At 32.4% G+C, this 19,620-nt stretch overlaps 2 protein-coding genes across 4 annotated transcripts; one reads left to right on the forward strand and one right to left on the reverse strand.

Moving 5' to 3' along the window:
• Positions 1-209: 209 nt before the first annotated feature.
• Positions 210-10,531, forward strand: EMB1441 (zinc knuckle (CCHC-type) family protein). Of its 3 annotated transcripts, XM_020350105.3 has the most exons (13): positions 213-496; positions 569-778; positions 873-997; positions 1,458-1,950; positions 2,081-2,266; positions 3,952-4,245; positions 4,925-5,077; positions 5,891-6,045; positions 6,776-6,881; positions 6,985-7,932; positions 8,286-8,364; positions 9,397-9,756; positions 10,045-10,531. In XM_020350105.3, exons 1-13 carry the CDS (start codon positions 392-394, stop codon positions 10,236-10,238), a joined length of 3,408 nt encoding a protein of 1,135 aa, XP_020205694.2. In that variant the 5' UTR covers positions 213-391; the 3' UTR covers positions 10,239-10,531. The 3 variants fall into 3 exon arrangements, with proteins under 3 accessions (XP_082919658.1, XP_020205694.2, XP_020205695.2); XM_083063532.1 differs by lacking the exon at positions 10,045-10,531 and having other exon boundaries at positions 210-496; positions 6,985-7,952; positions 9,397-9,596; XM_020350106.3 differs by lacking the exon at positions 213-496 and having other exon boundaries at positions 628-768.
• Positions 10,532-12,885: 2,354 nt separating this feature from the next.
• Positions 12,886-16,935, reverse strand: LOC109790860 (small ribosomal subunit protein bS1c). The gene is made up of 7 exons (XM_020350107.3): positions 16,595-16,935; positions 15,567-15,842; positions 15,275-15,355; positions 14,139-14,420; positions 13,941-14,051; positions 13,693-13,779; positions 12,886-13,226 (listed from the first exon to the last, which is right to left on the reverse strand). Exons 1-7 carry the CDS (start codon positions 16,853-16,855, stop codon positions 13,113-13,115), a joined length of 1,212 nt encoding a protein of 403 aa, XP_020205696.1. The 5' UTR covers positions 16,856-16,935; the 3' UTR covers positions 12,886-13,112.
• Between the last annotated feature and the right edge of the window lie 2,685 nt (positions 16,936-19,620).

Here is a 19,620-nt window from a genome sequence, read left to right on the forward strand (position 1 = left end):
GAAAGAAACTTTTTGTCCAAGCTTTTTTTTTTCTATATGACATTTTGTGAAGCATTTTCGAACATAGCATTTAACGGCTTTGTCATTATAAGTTAGTAAAAGTTGACCATATAAAGTAAATGAACTGAAGTAGAAATAAATAGTTTTAATACAAAAAATATATATATTTATTTATTTTAATAGAGTTTTTGGTGTTAAAAGAAAAAAGAAGGGCTAAAATAAAACTAAAAGCTTACACTTAATTGTCTTTCCCTCTCCTCCCTCCCGACGGAGCCAAACCTCTCTTCCTCCCAAATTCATCATTCCTCTCTCTCTCCAAACCAAAACCCTAATACTACGTTTCTCTATAAATTAATCAAATCTCAATCATTAACCCTAATCGGAGGAGAAGATGGTGAAGGTGCGCATGAACACCGCCGATGTGGCCGCCGAGGTCAAATGCCTCCGACGCCTAATCGGAATGCGATGCTCCAACGTCTACGATCTCTCTCCAAAGGTACCTTTTTTTTTTTTTCATTCTTTTCACTTTCCTTAATTCAATTCAATTCACTTTCTTCTTCTTTTGCAGACGTATGTGTTCAAGCTGATGAACAGCAGTGGCGTTTCGGAATCCGGCGAGAGCGAGAAGGTTCTGCTGCTCATGGAAAGTGGCGTTAGATTGCACTCTACTATCTACATGCGTGACAAGAGCAACACCCCTTCGGGTTTCACTCTCAAATTGAGGAAGCACATTCGGACCAGAAGGCTCGAGGATGTGCGCCAACTTGGGTACGATCGGGTATAGCATAACCCCTCTTTCCTTTAGTTATTTCCCAAAAGAAATAAGAATATTTTCTGAAAAAATGTCATTTTTTTAATGAAAAATGTGGCAGATTATTCTCTTCCAATTTGGACTTGGGGAGAATGCAAACTATGTTATATTGGAGCTGTATGCTCAGGGGAACATCCTCCTCACAGATTCTAGTTTCACAGTCATGACTCTACTGCGATCTCACAGGTGCTTACGATTCCCCGTCTGCTCTCTAGTTTAAATGTCTTGCCTGTATCTACCCTCTGGTATAAAATATGAGCTCACTTGCATGCTTTTAGAGCATATATTTTCACTAGCTTATAATCATGTTTTAATTTTGGATAAAAGAAAAAGTTGTTAAGGGGGAGAATGAGTATACTTGTGGAGAATCAAGAGTCTCTCGTTGATTTTTGGAGTTGAGGATTTTTGTGTCATACCCACTGCCCAGTCAAGCTAATTGGTTTGGCATGTTTTTTTGAATGTTATGCCTGACCTTGCTTTTGAAAATGGGACTGATTAATTAGCATTCTTTTAATTTACTTTCAGAATGCATTTGCTTGCACTTTTTAAGTGTTTTTAGGGCATGTTTATCTGCTTATTTAATTTATCTATTGGGATTTTTAAAATGTCTCTGAGTAGGGGAATGGTTGCAATTTGTTAACAACAGGGATGATGATAAAGGGCTTGCAATCATGTCACGCCATCGTTATCCTGTGGAAAGTTGTCGAGTTTTTGAGCAAACTACTATTGAAAAGTTGCAGACAGCCCTAGTGTCTTCGAAGGAAGATGATAACGAGGAGGCTGTTAAGGCCAATGGAAATGGAAGTAATGCTTCATATGTAGGTAAAGAGAAGCAGGGAAACCAGAAAGGTGGGAAGTCAGCCACATTGAAAATTGTCCTTGGGGAGGCACTTGGTTATGGACCTGCTCTTTCTGAACATATAATATTAGATGCTGGCCTAATCCCCAGTACAAAAGTCCCCAAAGATAGAACGTGGGATGATGCAACTGTTCAGGCCTTGGTCCAAGCTGTTGCAAAGTTTGAAGATTGGATGCAGGATATTATTTCAGGTGAAACAGTCCCTGAAGGATACATTTTGATGCAGAACAAAAATTTGGGGAAGGAATCTTCCATATCTCAATCAGGAAGTGTTAGCCAGGTTATTTTCTATTTCTCTTTAATTTTAGTGGTTTCAAAAATGTGGAGCAGAAACTGGGGAAAAAATAAAGATGTTCACTCAGATGGTTCTGTGGAATTTAGTGTTTACATGTCTGTATCTTTTGATACAGATGTATGATGAGTTCTGCCCCATCCTGCTCAACCAGTTTAAGTCAAGGGATTATACAAAGTTTGAGACATTTGATGCAGCCTTGGATGAGTTCTATAGCAAAATCGAGAGTCAAAGGTCTGAACAACAGCAGAAAGCCAAAGAAAACTCAGCTGCTCAGAAACTTAATAAGATTCGCCAGGATCAGGTTGGTGCCCTTGCCCAAACTAAACACTTGGATGACTAGAAAGTCAGCTGAACCACATGGCGCACTATATTGTTTCTGAAATATCTCGTTCTGGATCATACTTTGGTGATTTTTGGTTATATTATTAATATTATTCATTTACATGTCACCATTTTATATGCTGTCACACTGAATGCCCCATCCAATAACATCACATTCTTATTTCATAATATGACGAAGTACTTCTCTGCTTATTTCAAATTAGGCACCTTTCATTTTTAAACTTACTCATCTTAGAATCATCTTAAGGTTGCTATGGTCTAATTTGTAACTTTCAAATGTGTGGGATTTAGTTTCTGTTGCAATGAAACAACAAAGAGCTTGTTTAAGTTTGGCATTAATTTGAAGGAGAATTTATGCTCATGATTTGGGCACCCAATTTGTTTATATTTTCTTTGTAGCAAACTATAAGTTTTTTTCTTTTCTCTTTTCTATTCAAAATCACTTGTACCAGAATATGATGGTTAGGGTTTAGGCAGGCAGCAGTATGACTCAATTAAATCTTTCTATCTGAATATGTATTATTATTATTAATATTATTATCATTGTTGTTGTTGTTGTTATATGTTACTGCTAGAGACATCTTATTACACTCTAGAGAATCTTAATAGTTGTATCTCCTGAAGCTCACATTATATCCTAATAAGCATGGACACTTCTAATAGTGGCTGTGTCTTAACCATGTCAGATACATATTCATGTTGGATACTGTATTAGAATTACTTTAATTGCTTTTTTATATTTTTTAAACTTTTGTACCAATATTGATTAGAATGCCACAAAATTTAGATAAATATTTGTATTTTATTATGTTTCTATTGACTTGTGCTCATTTTTAAAACATGAATTCTCTCGAGATCTTAATTTTAAATGTTTAGATTAATTTTATATATATTATGTTATAGCAGTGTCACACCCTATAATTTTAAATTTTTTCCATATTTTCATGTTTGTGCCATATCGTTTTCCTGTTGTATTCAAGCTTCCTAGATTATATCTATCCCCTCCATTTTGTTAAATGTAGAGGTTTGGGTTATGCTACTCAATTACAATTCTCTTGATACGAAGGACTGGAAATTAAGGGTCTGTTTGGTAACTTTGGTTTCATAAAATGTTTTCATTTCTTATTTTCATTAGAGTAAAATACACTGATACACACCTAAAATTTCATGAAATTGTACAAATACTCTACTTTTTCTACCCTGTACAATAACCCTCTTAATTGTTTGAAAAACATTACACTAACACTTCTTAGACATTACATTAACCCCTTTAATTATTTGAAAATATTACAGTGTAACCTCTCCCTATTAGGGAGATTACTGCAAATTTTAAAAAAACGGGTTGTCAGTGTAATTTCACAAAACCTCAGGGGGTGTTAGTGTAATCTACTCTTTTCATTATAACATGATAGGAAGTGAAAACAAAACATGCTTATTTGAACTAAACACGCTTTAAGTTCCTTATTCTATTTCAGATTCATTAGAGGGCTGAATTTTAACCAGATTTTGTTTTGAGTACTCTGCAATCTATAAAATAAAACAATTATTTATGATTTAATGTAGTAACATAGGAAACAAATATAACTTAAAGTAAATATTTAGAACATCCGACTCATCACAATTTATATCATTTCTGCTGTGTAGGAAAATCGAGTACATGCTTTGAGGAAAGAAGCTGATCACTGTGTTAAGATGGCAGAATTGATAGAATACAACTTGGAAGATGTGGATGCTGCTATATTAGCTGTCCGCGTAGCTCTTGCAAAGGGTATGAACTGGGATGACCTTGCTCGGATGGTGAAGGAAGAAAAGAAAGCTGGAAACCCAGTAGCTGGTCTCATTGACAAACTCCATCTTGATAGGAACTGCATGACTTTACTGTTAAGCAACAATCTTGATGAAATGGATGATGATGAGAAGACACTCCCTGTAGATAAGGTTTTTATTTATTTATTGGATAAAAGAATAAATTCACCATGACAGAAAAAATTACAAAGAGAAGGGAGGATAGTCAATCCTTTTTAAAAAAGAAATAAAAAACAGAATAGTGAACAACCAAGAAAAAATAAAATGAATGGAGAAAAGCTACCCAATCCTTCATATAATGTAAAAACCTCCTTAAAAGTAGGAGAGTCATGCTCCAACAAAATGCACCTAAATGTAGCATAGGCTGTGATTACTACAAAAATTATCTTGTTATATTTAAAACTCTCCTTTTGGCCTTCTGTTATGATACTTAAAATATTTTCTTCAGACTGATTTATTCAGCCAACAAATTCTTTAAGACATCTAAGTTGTTGTGCATAAGAAGACTTGTGTATAGTTTTGGGGGTTTCTTAAACTGTCTGCCACTGTTATATGATTTTCAACCCAACATAACATGAGAAGAAAACAAAAAATTTGGAGAAACATGCCATTGATAATCACATTATATCCTTATTATAGGTTGGTCTATGTCAATAAGTCAGTATTATGGATTTTTCATTAACTTTTTATCTTGCCATTCTCTCTATCATCACTGATTTTCTTCATATTTTCTTTAAATGTGGGTTTTTAATGCTTTTCCTTTTCCCCTTGAATGTTTAACATTAGTAACCATACTATGTTTATGATCAAGGTTGAAGTTGATTTAGCTCTCTCAGCACATGCCAATGCTCGGAGGTGGTATGAACAGAAGAAAAAGCAGGAGAGCAAACAGGAAAAGACTGTAACTGCCCATGAAAAGGCTTTTAAAGCTGCAGAGAGAAAGACTCGCCTACAGCTTAGTCAGGTGGCCAGAAATTGTATTTTTTCAACTTTAGTCTATATAGCAAATTAGTTATTGGATTGTTCTCGAATAAATAAATTGAAGAAAAAACTTGGAAAAAGAAAATAAGCGGTCTGATTATGGTAAGGAACATAATTAGTTTTGCAGTTTGTCTCATTTCAAATTCTAAGAAGTTTATTGGATCATTACCATCTTATATTAGTCATATAGCATGTGCATTGTAAATTGGTTACTTGATCGGGTTTCCATTTGTGGTACTGGTAGGACATAAAAGTTTGTATTTGTGCTTATGTTTAGAAATATGCCATTACCAGATCATAATACTTGGACATTCTCTCATACTTCACTGCCTGTGGCATTATTTTACCCTGTATATTTTTCTTTTGTTTTCCTAGGAGAATTTCTTATTATCTGCTTCCACACTTTTTACTTTCTATGATATAATGAAGCTATATTATTTTTATAATACTTGTGACTATTCTTAAATTTTAATGAAAGTTGACTTGTGCTATGGCTATGGGATATAATTGTCATTTTGCCTTCTTTGTGATATTTGGCCAAAGGTTATATTCTCTAGGGTTTGAGGTTTCTTTCTTTGATCATTTCTTGTTATCTTTGGAGAATGCCTCGTCATTCTTACCTTAACCTTTACATCTTCTCTCCCAATAAGAAACTATGAATAGATTTTTCAGTGCTGAATGTATAAATATAAAACATTGATATGCAAGCTTGGTCTGACTTTTCCATTCTTGATTGCTTTATATAACTACTAAAATTGTATGTAAATTTCTCCTTTTTTGTCAAATTTATTTCCAGGAAAAAACTGTTGCCTCAATTTCACATATACGCAAAGTTCACTGGTTTGAGAAATTTAATTGGTTCATTAGCAGTGAGAATTATTTGGTTATCAGTGGACGTGATGCACAGCAAAATGAGCTGATAGTGAAGCGTTATATGTCAAAAGGAGATCTGTGAGTATTTCTGTGCAAAAGCTTAAATGTTGATGAAAAATGCTTAGTAATGGTTAAAATAATATTAATTTGGTTCAGATGCTATCTTCTTGGAAATGATTGACACTTAACTGTTTACATGCCTCTAGATCATTTGAAGAATATGTTAACTAGTATATCTTTGTAAAAAGAACTTTATATTTAATCCAAACATGCTGTATACTCATACAAAATTTATCTTCTTCTAATAAAAAGAAAGAATTGTACAAAAGTTTTCAATGGTGAAATTATAACAATCATAACATATCTTGTGCGAAATATTTGTATGCCTGCTTCACTCTGGAAGATGCTTCCACTTTTGGGCCATAAAATATACTGGTTTTCTTCATTTGCACCAGTAACATCAGCTCTGTCTGTTCCCCTTGTCTTAGGAGGCCACTTATTCCTTGATTAGACATGTAACATGTTTTCTTCATGTCACTCGATACTACCAGTATTTATGATATCTTGTTGGTCATGGTCACTGCAACTCAATAATTCAAATTATTTATACTAGGTCATTTCTAATAATGAACTAATGCACATTCTCAGCAGCAATGTAAAGCACTTGGAACATCTGTAATAACTAATCAGAATTTAGAAATAAACATGATTATACTCTACTTTAAATGTGCAAACTTTTTTCTGTTTTGAAGTATGATTTGATTTTTGATTCAGTGATTCTCATTTTGTTGATTTGTTTCTATAATAGGTATGTACATGCCGATCTACATGGAGCTTCTAGTACAGTTATCAAGAATCACAAGCCTGTGCAACCAGTTCCACCGCTGACCCTGAATCAAGCAGGGTGTTTCACAGTATGTGTTTAACAGCCCTTACTATGTGATCTAAATTTAAGTTTTTGTCATGACCAAAATCTAATGTTAACCATTACCACTTCCACATCATTTTGCAATGTAGGTCTGCCATAGCCAGGCATGGGATTCAAAAATTGTTACTAGTGCCTGGTGGGTCTATCCTCATCAGGTTAGTAAAACTGCTCCGACAGGTGAATATCTGACAGTAGGGAGTTTCATGATCCGGGGAAAGAAAAATTTTCTTCCACCACACCCTCTTATCATGGGTTTTGGCCTACTATTTCGCTTGGATGAGAGTTCCTTGGGTTCACATTTAAATGAAAGAAGAGTAAGAGGAGAGGAGGAAGCAGCAGAAGATGACTATGACGAAACTGGCCCTCTTGAAGACAAATCTGATTCAGAGTCTGAGAAGGATGTTGCTGATGTAAAATCTGCTACAGAATCAGAAAGGAACGGTAATTTATTGGCAGATTCACACAAACCCCTATCAGAAGACTTTCCTGCAGACTCATCTCAAACTAGTTTGGCTACTATAAATGCCGAAACTGCAATTTCACAGGATTTTCCTGCAAAAGAGACAAGTAAGTCAAAGATGGTTGATAGGGAGATATTATCAGACATTGGTGAAAATGGCATAGCGTCTGTCACCCAACTTGAGGAACTTATTGATCAAGCTCTGGAACTTGGATCTGTTGCTAAATCCAGTAAAAGTTATGGAAATGAGAACTCTCAAATTGATTTAGGCAGTGAGCAACATTTTGATCAAAGCAAAGCTGCAGTAAGGGAAAAACCTTATATATCAAAAGCTGAGAGACGAAAACTTAAAAAAGAACAGAAACATGGAGAAGCAGATTCAAATGTTCAACATGGAAAGAATGAATCAAAACTAAAAGATATTTCTGCTAACATACCTGCAAAAGAAGATCAAAATTTGAAAAAAGCTGGTGGTCAAAAAACCAGTCGTGGACAGAAGGGCAAACTTAAGAAGATAAAGGAGAAGTATGCTGACCAGGATGAGGAAGAAAGGAACATCCGAATGGCATTGTTGGCTGTGAGTTCAGTAGCTTACATGTACTTTCATGTCTATGATCTATACACATGAGTAATAGATATGTTTTTGCCTTATGCACAATACATGCATTATGTTCCCTAAACCCTAAACCCATTATCTAGGATACATATTACAGGGCTGCTAAGATGAGTCTCAGATGTTAAATTTAATTAATGCTATAATCATTCCCTAAAAAATATTTCGAATAATCAGAGTAGGAGAAAGTACACAAGATCACATAATGGGTATTTTCAAGAACATATACTGCCTCCCTTGTAATTCCTGAATTTTTTTATTTCCCTGGTTCCACCATGATTTTGCTCTAAATATGATTTTTTTGGTGGTATTTGTAGTCTTCTGGAAAATCAATCAAGAAGGAAGAAGTGTCATCTGAAAATGAAGCTTTGGAGAAGGGGGAAAAACCTAGCAGTGGTAAGCCTTTCTATAGTTTCATCATCAGTGTTGCCAAAATTGAGCTGCACCAAGCTTGGTCTCAGTTTGATTTTGATTACAATTGGATTGCCTGAAAAGTTCAGCTTGAATTTATGTGTACCAATTCGTTTGGATTGATCTTGCCTCAAATAGAAATTGTAACTGTTATGATTGACTTAGCTTGATTCATTTAGATATATGTGCCAATTTGAGTTGAGCTGGAATGCTGGATCATGCATTTCACTAATAGGTTCATGAACGTGCATATTACATTAAATAAGTTTGGGCATGGTACTATATAGTAGTTTGTATGATACGTTTTTATTTAATTCATTTTATGACTTGATCAACTAAGTTTATGAACCAAACAAGATGTGTCATGAGGAAAACATCTAGGAAATTCTTTACCAGGTTTCACTATTTGGTTCATGTACTATAGGCTCTCTATCTTTGGGCCACTTAAGCATTTGGTTTATGGAATATTTTTTCGTCCTTGTGAATCATGTTTCTGGGAATTAAATTTGTTGGGAATCATGTTTCTTGGAAATGCCAAATGTTTGGTATGTCTAAAATATTCCTGCAAATTAGATAATTAAAAAAAAAATTTAATTCTCCCTTCATGACCCCTTCTCATGACAAAGTTTTGGTGGGGAAAACTTCATTAAAAATTATCCCTGGGAATTTTAGATTCCTGAAAATGTTTGATTCATGACACTGATTTTTAAAATTATCGTTCCAAGCATAGGACTTTTAACATTCGTAACCTAACATTCCTAATAAACTTAAAAGAATCCCATTACCAAACATCCCCCGGAGGGTTGGGTAGTGACCCTTCTTGGTTCATTGCTCAGTGGTGGTGGGCATGTTCTGTAATTCAATGTGTCACACTACCTTGTATCTATTACCTGACTACCGAGATCTGAACTTTGCTGTAAATTAGACACAACATATTACATGCCAATTATTGCAGCTGTTTCATTTGTTATCTTGTTTATTGTATTATAATTATAATGTTAATGTTCATTGTGGCAGGTCCTTCTGATGCTCCAAAAATATGTTACAAGTGTAAGAAAGCAGGTCACTTATCTCGGGATTGTAAGGAGCAACAAGATGATCTGTTGCATAGGCATGCAACTGGTGAAGCTGAAGAAAATTCCAAAATGACTGCTATTGACACTTCCCAAGCAGACAGGGTGGCAATGGAAGAAGATGATATTCATGAAATAGGAGAAGAGGAGAAAGAAAAACTAAATGACGTTGATTACTTGACAGGGAATCCACTTCCTAATGACATTCTCTTATATGCTGTTCCTGTCTGTGGTCCTTACAATGCAGTTCAGTCTTACAAATATCGGGTGAAGATAATTCCTGGACCAGCAAAGAAAGGGAAAGGTTCTATTTTTATTCTTTAATTTTACCTGTTTTCTCCTTAATTTCATTTTTTATTGATGACTATTATCTTAGACTAGTGCCTGGTTGAAGGAAATATTAGAAAACTAGTTTTAACCATAATTGATAACTTGCCAGGAGTCTAGGATTCTCTCTCTCTCTCTCTCTCTCTCTCTTCCCTTGGCAATATATGCTTTAGCTTATGATTATGCAACATTAGATGCATGAATTATTGATATCTTATTTCAAGATGTTCCCATAATTTTTTTTTCTTTTCCATTTATTGTTTAGCTGCAAAAACTGCGATGAACTTATTCAGCCACATGTCAGAAGCAACAAGCCGGGAGAAGGAGTTGATGAAAGCCTGTACAGATCCTGAACTAGTTGCTGCAATTATTGGTAATGTGAAAATATCAGCAGCTGGCCTTACTCAATTGAAGCAAAAGCAAAAGAAAGGCAAAAAGAGCAGCAAACAACAGAGTTAACCAACCCATGGATCCATCCTCTACAGTTTGGAAACTAACTTCACCTCATACAAGCTTTAATCCTATGTCCCGGTTCGATGCAACTCAAATTCTATTGTTTGTTCTCTATTAATAAGCCCTTGGATTAAAACTGCATGTCCCTGCCATAGGATTTACTCAGGTATAGAAAAGTTATTTTCTTTTTCTTATTTTAGCTAGAGTTGAGAAATTTGTATGTTGTATATCCTTCTATGTTCCAACAGTAGATAGAAGTTTTCATCAGTAAATCTGCTGGCTAAGTGCGTATTAACTTATTGCACGGAAATTTTATACTATCCTTTTTGGTTTTCTGCTCTTTAGTGTGAAAGACTAGGTCACAAGATTTTTTGTTTTAGTCAAAGTATATGAAACCAACGGGTCAATTATTACAGTGGCACCACTTCATCCAACCTCTCCCATCTCTAGTCGCATGCTGTCTTTCTACGTCTTTACATTTCGTAAGAACTTGTGAATGACTCTTATCTTAATATCTAGAAATATTGCGTTGTTAGTCAAGCAAATCTTGTGCAATCCCAACACATTAATGTGCATGCGTAATTTGTTTATCTAAAAATTTATAATCAAATCTTATAAAAATTGTACCCTATTGTTGGTTGGGTTTTTTTTTTAAAAAATCACAATTGTAGAAGTCTTGCTTTTTATTTAATGAGCTTTGATGATTTTGTAGTTTTTGATAGATTTTAATCAATAATAAGGTGTATTAGGGAATGTGTAGTATGTAAATAAATATAGATTAATATATATTTTATATTTATGATCTAACAACAGTATGTAAGAAAGAATTCAAACAAAATTATTTGATGTGCGTGTTCACATGTATACGTTTAGCGTATGAATCATTTCGTACAAGTGTAATAAGTAATATATATTCACTTCATTTAATAACTTAATATAAATTACTATTTGTATTAATCTAACTGTTAGATTAAAATTATTTGTTACCGTAATTGTTTGTTAAAATTTGTATAAACTAAATATTATTCTCTTCATATGTTTTTTAAAACTGCATATCAAACTAGCTAAATGTCCTAATTACGCTAATTGCAGAAGAAAAAAAAAGTATATATTGCATTAATATTAATTGGTTAAAATACTTTTTATAATTTCACTTATTTTTTTATTTTAATTTTTATAGTTTATAATAGATAATTTTAATTTATATACTTATTTTTTTTAATCTTTTTTAATTCTTATAGTTTAAGATAAAATTTTTAGTTTTTATATTTGTAATTTTTTAATTCTTTTAGTCATTTTTATTAATTTTTTTAACGTTGTCTTTTTAGTAGTCATGTGATAGATATATTAATTCAATTTTATATGTCAAATTTATTTTGGGTGAATTATTTTAAATTAGACCTTTCAATGTTTCATGCCTCTTTTATATCCACACATGTGATGTCTATTGGTGAAACACATTTTTCTTGGTCTCAAAATTGAAAATCACTATTACATCAACATAAAACAATGTTACAAAAAAAATATTAACAATAAGAACTAAAAGAATTTAAAAGTTGCAACTATAAAAATTAGAAAGATCTAAAAATATAGGAATTAAAAAGTATTGAAAAAGATAAGCATATGAACTAAAAAAAATATTTTAAATTATAAGGGTTAAAAGATAAGTGAGTAAAATTATAAGGATTAAAAAAATACTTTAACCATATTAATATACAAATTTATTTACACTTTTAATCTTTAGTTTGAACTATGTAATTTTAGGCTTTCAAGTTTTTATTTTAGCTTTCAAGTTTCTCTGTTTAAAATTATGCAAAATTTATTGTCCCTTTCAATTTTCTTCTACATAAAACCATCAAATGATCATTTTCTACTCTATCGTTACATAAGGAATCGGTTAGACCATTCTAAGCTCTTCCATTCAAAATTTATTAACCATAATATCAAATTTTATCCAAACTAAAAAAAATTTAATTTTTTTAATCAATTTCTTACTAAATTTCTGACTTCTAAATTTCTTTGAATTATTTTATACTTAAATCTATTAACCCCCAAATATTTGAACAAAAAAATTAAAAATTTAAAGTATTAGAAAATTAACAGGACCAAATTTACTTAATTTTAAAAATATGGAAACTTATTTGACTTAAAGAATCTTAAAAGATTAAAATTACAAAATAATTCAAACTGTCATTACTAAAATATATAATTAAACCTAGTATGTATCAACGTGTGTACGCTGTCGATTCAACGAGGCCTGATTTCAACAAGTTAGTGCGCCCGGCTCGCTCCAATAATGCCAGGAAATGTAATACTATTCAAGTCCTTTTCATAAGAAATAAATATATTTTATTTCTTATGAAAAGGACCAGATGGCACTATCATTTATTTCTTATGAAAAGGACCAGATGGAGTAAGAATTACAATGAAGTGCAAGTTTCTGGTTTTGCCATATGTACGTGGCTGCCTTGTGTCCATCTTTTCATTGTCGTTATTCCAGTGGCTTTCAAAGTATTCACACTGTTGCCTCTTGCTCGGATGATAATTTCAGAATGAAGATGGCAATGTGATATTAGCTAATTTCTGTAACACAGTAGGTTGCTAACAGTTATGCCTTATGAGTTATGACAATGATAGCTATCAGAGACATAAATATGTGAATCTGGTTTTTTGAACTGATTCTACGATTGTCAATCTTTAGCCTCTCCTAATAATTTTGACAGAAAATGAAGTGTTATACAATTGCCTTTACTACAATAATGAGTTGCTGAGAAGAACCGCTACATTAGGTTCATCTTTCTGTTCTACAGCAATATTGAGAGCAATGTGTAAAAAAGAAAATAAAGAAAAAAAGATAAAGGGAGGGGAGGAAAAGAGGTCTCAATTCTCAATCATATCTTCTGCTGGGGGTACCTCACTCAGATCCAGTCCCTCTGGAGGCAAGTCTGAAGTAAGTGGTCCTAATATCCCGTCACTGCTGAGAGTTAATCCACTCTGTAAACAGAAGTATAGGAGTAAAATAGGTTCATCAAATGAGAATAAATAATGTCTCAGTATGCATGAATGCTATAAGGTGATCAAAGAAATATATCCAATCCAACCCAAATATGAAACTGTCAATAATTGAAGCAAGAATTATTCAAATTGATATCTCGAGTCAGTAAAAGGAGTGACTCAGCCAGGACTAAGGAGTCCAAAATATCAAAACTACTTGTCTCCCAACTAAGATCATCAGAACGGAAATGCTTAATTTTTTTTTGTATGTTATCCATTAAAAAAGATCCATCAAAATCATTTAAATTTTGTCATTTCAGAATATGTGATACTTTTCACGTGCAGCAGCAAGAACCCAGAAGTGACTTGTTTTTACGCTATTTGTATTTTAGTCCCCTTTAATCCCTTGTTGCTTCTTCATTTTCATTGAGATGAAATTTTGAACAAATAATTAACAAATAAATACCTCTGGCTGGAACCTAAGCATATCAGCACGAGCCATTGCTTCTGCTTGGGCGATTCTCTGTCTGAATGTCTGAGCCATCTCCTCTGCCTATAAAAACATATTAAGAATTGTAAGTGTAAATTCTCTTTCAAATACGATAATCCTAATGAAAAAGGCTTGATATACCAAATAAAGCCTCTTTTGTGCTACAATCGTAATTCAGATAAGTAGCGGGCAAAAGGCTTGATATCCTTTTGGTTGAATTATACCTTCTCAAAGACAAGCTTTGGATTGCGAATCATGTCCCCAGGTGTGGGTTCCAACTTCTTAGTGGAAAGACTTACTCGTCCTCTCTCCCGGTCATGACTTAAGATCATCACCTAACCAAATAATGAATAATGAGATTTTCTGTCCGCTTAACACTTGTGATTCCAAGCAAATACCCACGTAGCTTATCATAGGTTTACCTTCAGAATATCACCAGGTTGAAGAACAGTTGCAATATCAGTTATACGGTCATGACTGATCTGACTGACATGAAGGAGGCCACTGATTCCACCAATGTCAATGAAGGCACCATATGGCTTTATGCTTTGAACAGAGCCAGTGACTACTGATCCAATTCCTAGCTGTCCTTGGTTCTCAGCCACAGCTTTGCGGTGACTGAGGACAAGTCTAGACTGTTCCTGATCCACCTCCACAAACTTAAAAGGAATCTCCTTCTCTAGAAGCTCTTCTCCGGTAGATTTCTAAGAAGAAAAAACGCAAAAGGGAAAGAGTTTGAGTTGGCAGCTGAAATTGTAATTTTTAAAATGGGACAGATGAATGAATATGAAAAGAAACTTTCTATTTACCCATAAAAATCTACATGAACTTGTTGAGGCATATAAGTATTGTTAGTTAAAATTGAATGACTCAATTTCATATTGATAAGTTAGTGGAAGATTGACATTTACAAGTTTTTGGCATGAATACATGCTAGAGACTATTGGGAAAAATCCAACACCCACATTAACTAGAGATAAAGCTAACAAATGGTATATAAGTAGGAGACAATCCTCTTCTTACAAGTTAATTTTATAGAGTTAAATTCAACTCAAACCCACATTCTAAGATATATATATATATATATATATATATATATATGATATAAAATGTTAATTTTATAAAGAAAAGATATATAAATTGCAGTCGTGTATTAAAAAATTATCATTACATAATAAACTAATAAACTTAAGAATTATTTCAAGAAAATATTTGATGAATAAAAAAATAATTGAATTATAAATGAGCTAAAACAAGTCAAGGTCAAACTTCATATTTTTCCAACAAACAAAGATCAAGTTTTAAATTTGAGCCAAGCATGAGGACCATATTTTTTATGCAAGCCAAGTTTGAGCTTTTTAAGTGTTTAGCTTGGCTTGACTTGTTTATTCCCGTAATTGCATGAATGTTTTGAGATTTGATCGCCCTTATCTGATTCTTGTTCCCTAAAAAAACCCTTATACTTTTCCTAATGACAATAAGTTGAGCTCCTGCCGCATGGCAAGTTTGAATCTGATGCATGCAAGTCCATAAATGTCAAAGTAGGTCAAGAGCTAACCGCTGATATCTGTGAAAATGGAACAAACCCCTTAAGGCATTCCACTTGAGCCACTAGACCTCCTCTGTTTGCATTAACAACCTGCCACACCAAGTGCATAACCAGTTAATTTAATCAAAGGATCAAATAAACCACTCACAAAGGTAATAATATCAATTTTTCTTATGCTTCACCTTGTAATCTTCGCTTGATAGAGATTACCAAAAACTGATGTCATAACTATTAGAATTTGAAATCGACACAAATATGCCAAATCTAAACAGAATTAAGTTTCTCGATTCACAAAACCCACCTTACCCTTGACAACAGCATCTTCAGTTTGAAGTTGTCTACAGCGTTCCCATGCAAGGTCATACTGGATAGATCTCAAACTCAAGATCAAGCTATCATCCGCTTCATTCTCACCAATGATCACAAATTCCTCTCTCAAGCCAGGAACTATACCTGCTTCTTCCACATTCTTAATTCTGTGGATGCAAGCCTCTTGCAGAGGCAAGTAAGCTGTTGACTTTGCAGTAATGTCCACATAAGCTCCACTGGCATCTGTGGCAAAAACAGTGCCCTTAACCTGAAACACAACCAGCAACCATCAGCAATCCATTCCAAAAACCCCAAAACACAAGGGTAAACTTAAAATGTACCAGGCCCAATTTTATCCAAATAAATTTTATTATTATAAATTTTCCATAAGCACTTATAGGAAAAAAAATAATAAGGTAAAAAAAAAAAATTGAGTTTATCTTGTAAGCTTAAATCAACTTATGCATTTAACTTTTATGGAAGCTCTCTTGTTTAGACTCTACTAGCTGAAATGCACAAGTTAATTTTAGCTTATGGCAGAAGCTCAATTCATTTTACTTCCTATTTTCTCCGCTTATCAGCTTACGAAGAAGCTTATCCAAACAGCTCCTATATGCTTATGGAGAAATTTATTCAAACAAGACCTAGCTACAGCGTAAACTACAACTACAAGCCTCTCAAGGTTCTAAAACAACAGTTCTCAAGCGCAATAAGTTTTTTAGGGTCTTAACCACTTGCACCATATCAGCTGCATTTATCCACAATTTTCTACACTATCAAGGATCCCAACGAGACCGCAATGCACCTCGTGAATTGCATTTGTTCACAATCCTCTGCAATATCAAAGATTGTAACTGTAACTAAACCGCAACCACAATGCAAAACCTGGAACCTCCTCTCTTGTTTTTTTCTTCATACAGAATCAATCAACAATTGATGCGTATCATAAGCAAACTAGGTAAACAGAAAACAGCGTCATCCAGAATCCACAGAGAAGTTGAATTGAAAAGATGAACGTGCCTTGGTGCCAATTTCAGCGTTGAAGTCGTACTTGTCGAGAGCGTCGGTGAATTGTTGGAGGCTGAAGGAGACGCCTTCGGTGGGAGCAGTGCGGCACCTCTCGTAGGCTTCTTCGAAGAGTTTCTTGAGTTTCGCTCTCTCTTTGTTCTGCGCGTTCTCTATGGCGATGGAACAGACCACCGGAAGCACACGACGCCGTTGCTGCTTGGGCGGCGGCCTCCACCCCCACCGCAGCTGAGACGCCGTCATCGCCATCGTCATCGTCACACTCACACCGTTAGACAGATAAGGTGTCAAATTGTCGAAATGAAAAAATAAATTATGTCTCCTCAAAATCAAACTTCTACACTTCCTAACCCTCATTTATTTCATATCCTCGCATTTAAAATTAATAATTTAAATATATTTATCTCTTAAATTTAAGATAAATTTATTTTTATTTTTTTAATTTAAAATTATTATTTTTAATCTTTATAATTTTTAAAATTATTATTTTAATCTCATAAATTACTAGTAATATATTAAAAAGTAATAAGTTAAGATGATTATATAATATTAATCAAGTTTAATGTGATATTTTTACAAATAAAGACATTAATAAGTAAATTTTATATAATAATATTTAATAAATTTTTTAACAAAATTTGAATATAAGAATTAAAATAAGATTTTTTAAAGTTACAAGGGCTAAAAATATTAATTTTAAATTTGAGAGATCAAAAATAAATTTATCTTAAATTTAAGAGACTAAAAATATATTTAAATTAAAATTAATTATGACTCATATTAAAAATTTGTTAAAAAATGAAAAATTGTTTTATTAAATTATTTATTTGATGTGTATAATCTTCGATATGTTGTTATTTTTACATATTTTTCTTTGATGAGAGAATTTATATGAATTTTTTATCTAATTTAATTTTTAATTATCATAATTATTTTATAAATTAAGTATTAATATTTTAAAATAAATTATCAATAAATAAAATATATTTTATATATTTAAATATAATATTTATTTTAAAAAACCCTAAACCTTAAACATGTTAAGCAGTTTTGGCTCTGCCGTTAACACAAGACAAAATTCTCTAGTCACAAAATTTATATTAAAAAAAAATCTGACTGTAATAAGTTACAATTAAAAATTATTTAAGAACTAAAATTCAATTTTTATAATACAGTATTGAAATTTAAAATGGAGGTAAGTATAGAACAGAATGAATAGTTTAACTATAAATATTTGTATATTTTTAGAATTTAGATTAAAATGGTGACTAATTTTAGAGGGATAGGTGAAGTGAGACGGAAATGTTATATTTAAGTGGTGGGGTTGGAGTAATAATAATAATAAAAAAGTCTATTACATTACTCGAATATATTTATTCTTTGGAGGTAAATTTTGATAAAGAATATATTTAATATTATTAAATTTAATTGTTGATCAGTTAATTAAAAATTAGAAGTTATAATAAATAATGTCAAATTAGAGTGTATTTAGTTAATTAATCTGTTTCTTAATGAATACATAGTATTAGTGTAAATTTATTGGGTCAAATCAACTTTTATCTTGGTAAGTAGTGTTATTTCATTATGTATTGTTAATTTATGTTTAAGTCGAATAGGGTGTTTTTAACGGTAATACAACATGAAGGACAATATGGTTTAATAATAATCGAACATTTTTCAACTATGATGAATGCAATGGATGGAAAGAAATTCGATGGCAAAGGAAAATCCAATTACAACAGTAAGATGTGAACCTATTGTAGAAAGCTAGGACACACGATTGAAACTTGTTACTGGGAACATGGTTTTCTTCCTAGTTCAAAGTATAAAAAATGAAACTCAACCATTAATGTCACTGGTGAAGTTTAATCTTTTTCTTTTGGATAATGAGTGAAGTTTAGTCTTGTTAAAGGATGAGACACCAACAGAAAAGTCATTGACTATTCCCAATTTTACTCCAAAGGAGTACAAAGCCTTACTAGGCCTTTTGAAGCATGTCCAAAGGCCACTAATTAAGACTCGGGAGCACTAGGAGATTTGAGTATCAATCAATTGATTTTGAAGGACAAAAATTTTTTTTCACGATTTTCTACAATTATTAATGAAGGTATTCAATGTATTTTTCATTACCATGTGACTAAGAATTCAAATTTATGGATTGTAAATTACAATACCATTGATCATATCAATTCTTGTAAATCTTTGTTCCATTCATTTCATAAAATTACAATGTACATATAAAATTGTCTAATGTAAATATAGTGGTCTCAGAAATTGTTGGTAACTTAAAATTTTTAGATACACTCTTTTAGATGATGCCTTATTCATATTTAAATCTACCTTCAATTTGTTAATAGTCTCAAACCTAGCAATCTCATTGTAGTATTAGTTTGAATTCTATGGTGGATCTTGTATTATTTGGGAATGTTTGAGTTCAACAACATTCAATTTCCAATAATATTGTGTTGTTATCACTCCTCTTGTTACTAATATATATATATATATATATAAATAATGTCCTTTTCATTTAATTTTTGGCCAAAGACTACCTTATGGCATTTGAGTTAGGATATGTATCCCAAGATTGCATGTTGACATTATGTAAACATTTTCCTTTTATTCAATTACATAAACATGATGCTTGTGACAAGAGAAATTAGACTTGAGTGTTGGAAATGTTGACATGATTAAGCTAATATAAATGACATTTTTGGCCAAACTAAAGTTAAATTTTTAATAGTATATTTGAATACAAGTTAAAAATATTTTTAAAAACTTTTTTTATATTAAAAATAAGGAGTATTTTTCAATTAAAAAAGCTTTCATTTTTTAAGTTTATATCTTAAGAGATTAATAATAAGTGTCAAAATTTCATCTTTAAATATTTAACACAATTATATACTTAAAACTCCAACTTTAAAATTAATAATTGAGTTAGAACACAATTTTGCATTGATTATTCCATGCACACAGCGGTAGAAGGTATAATTTTTGGCGTTTCCTAAAAGTTTTAAAAGACT

This window comes from Cajanus cajan, chromosome 1, assembly GCF_000230855.2.
Source record: "Cajanus cajan strain Asha chromosome 1, NIPB_CcT2T_4, whole genome shotgun sequence".
NCBI lineage: Eukaryota > Viridiplantae > Streptophyta > Magnoliopsida > Fabales > Fabaceae > Cajanus > Cajanus cajan.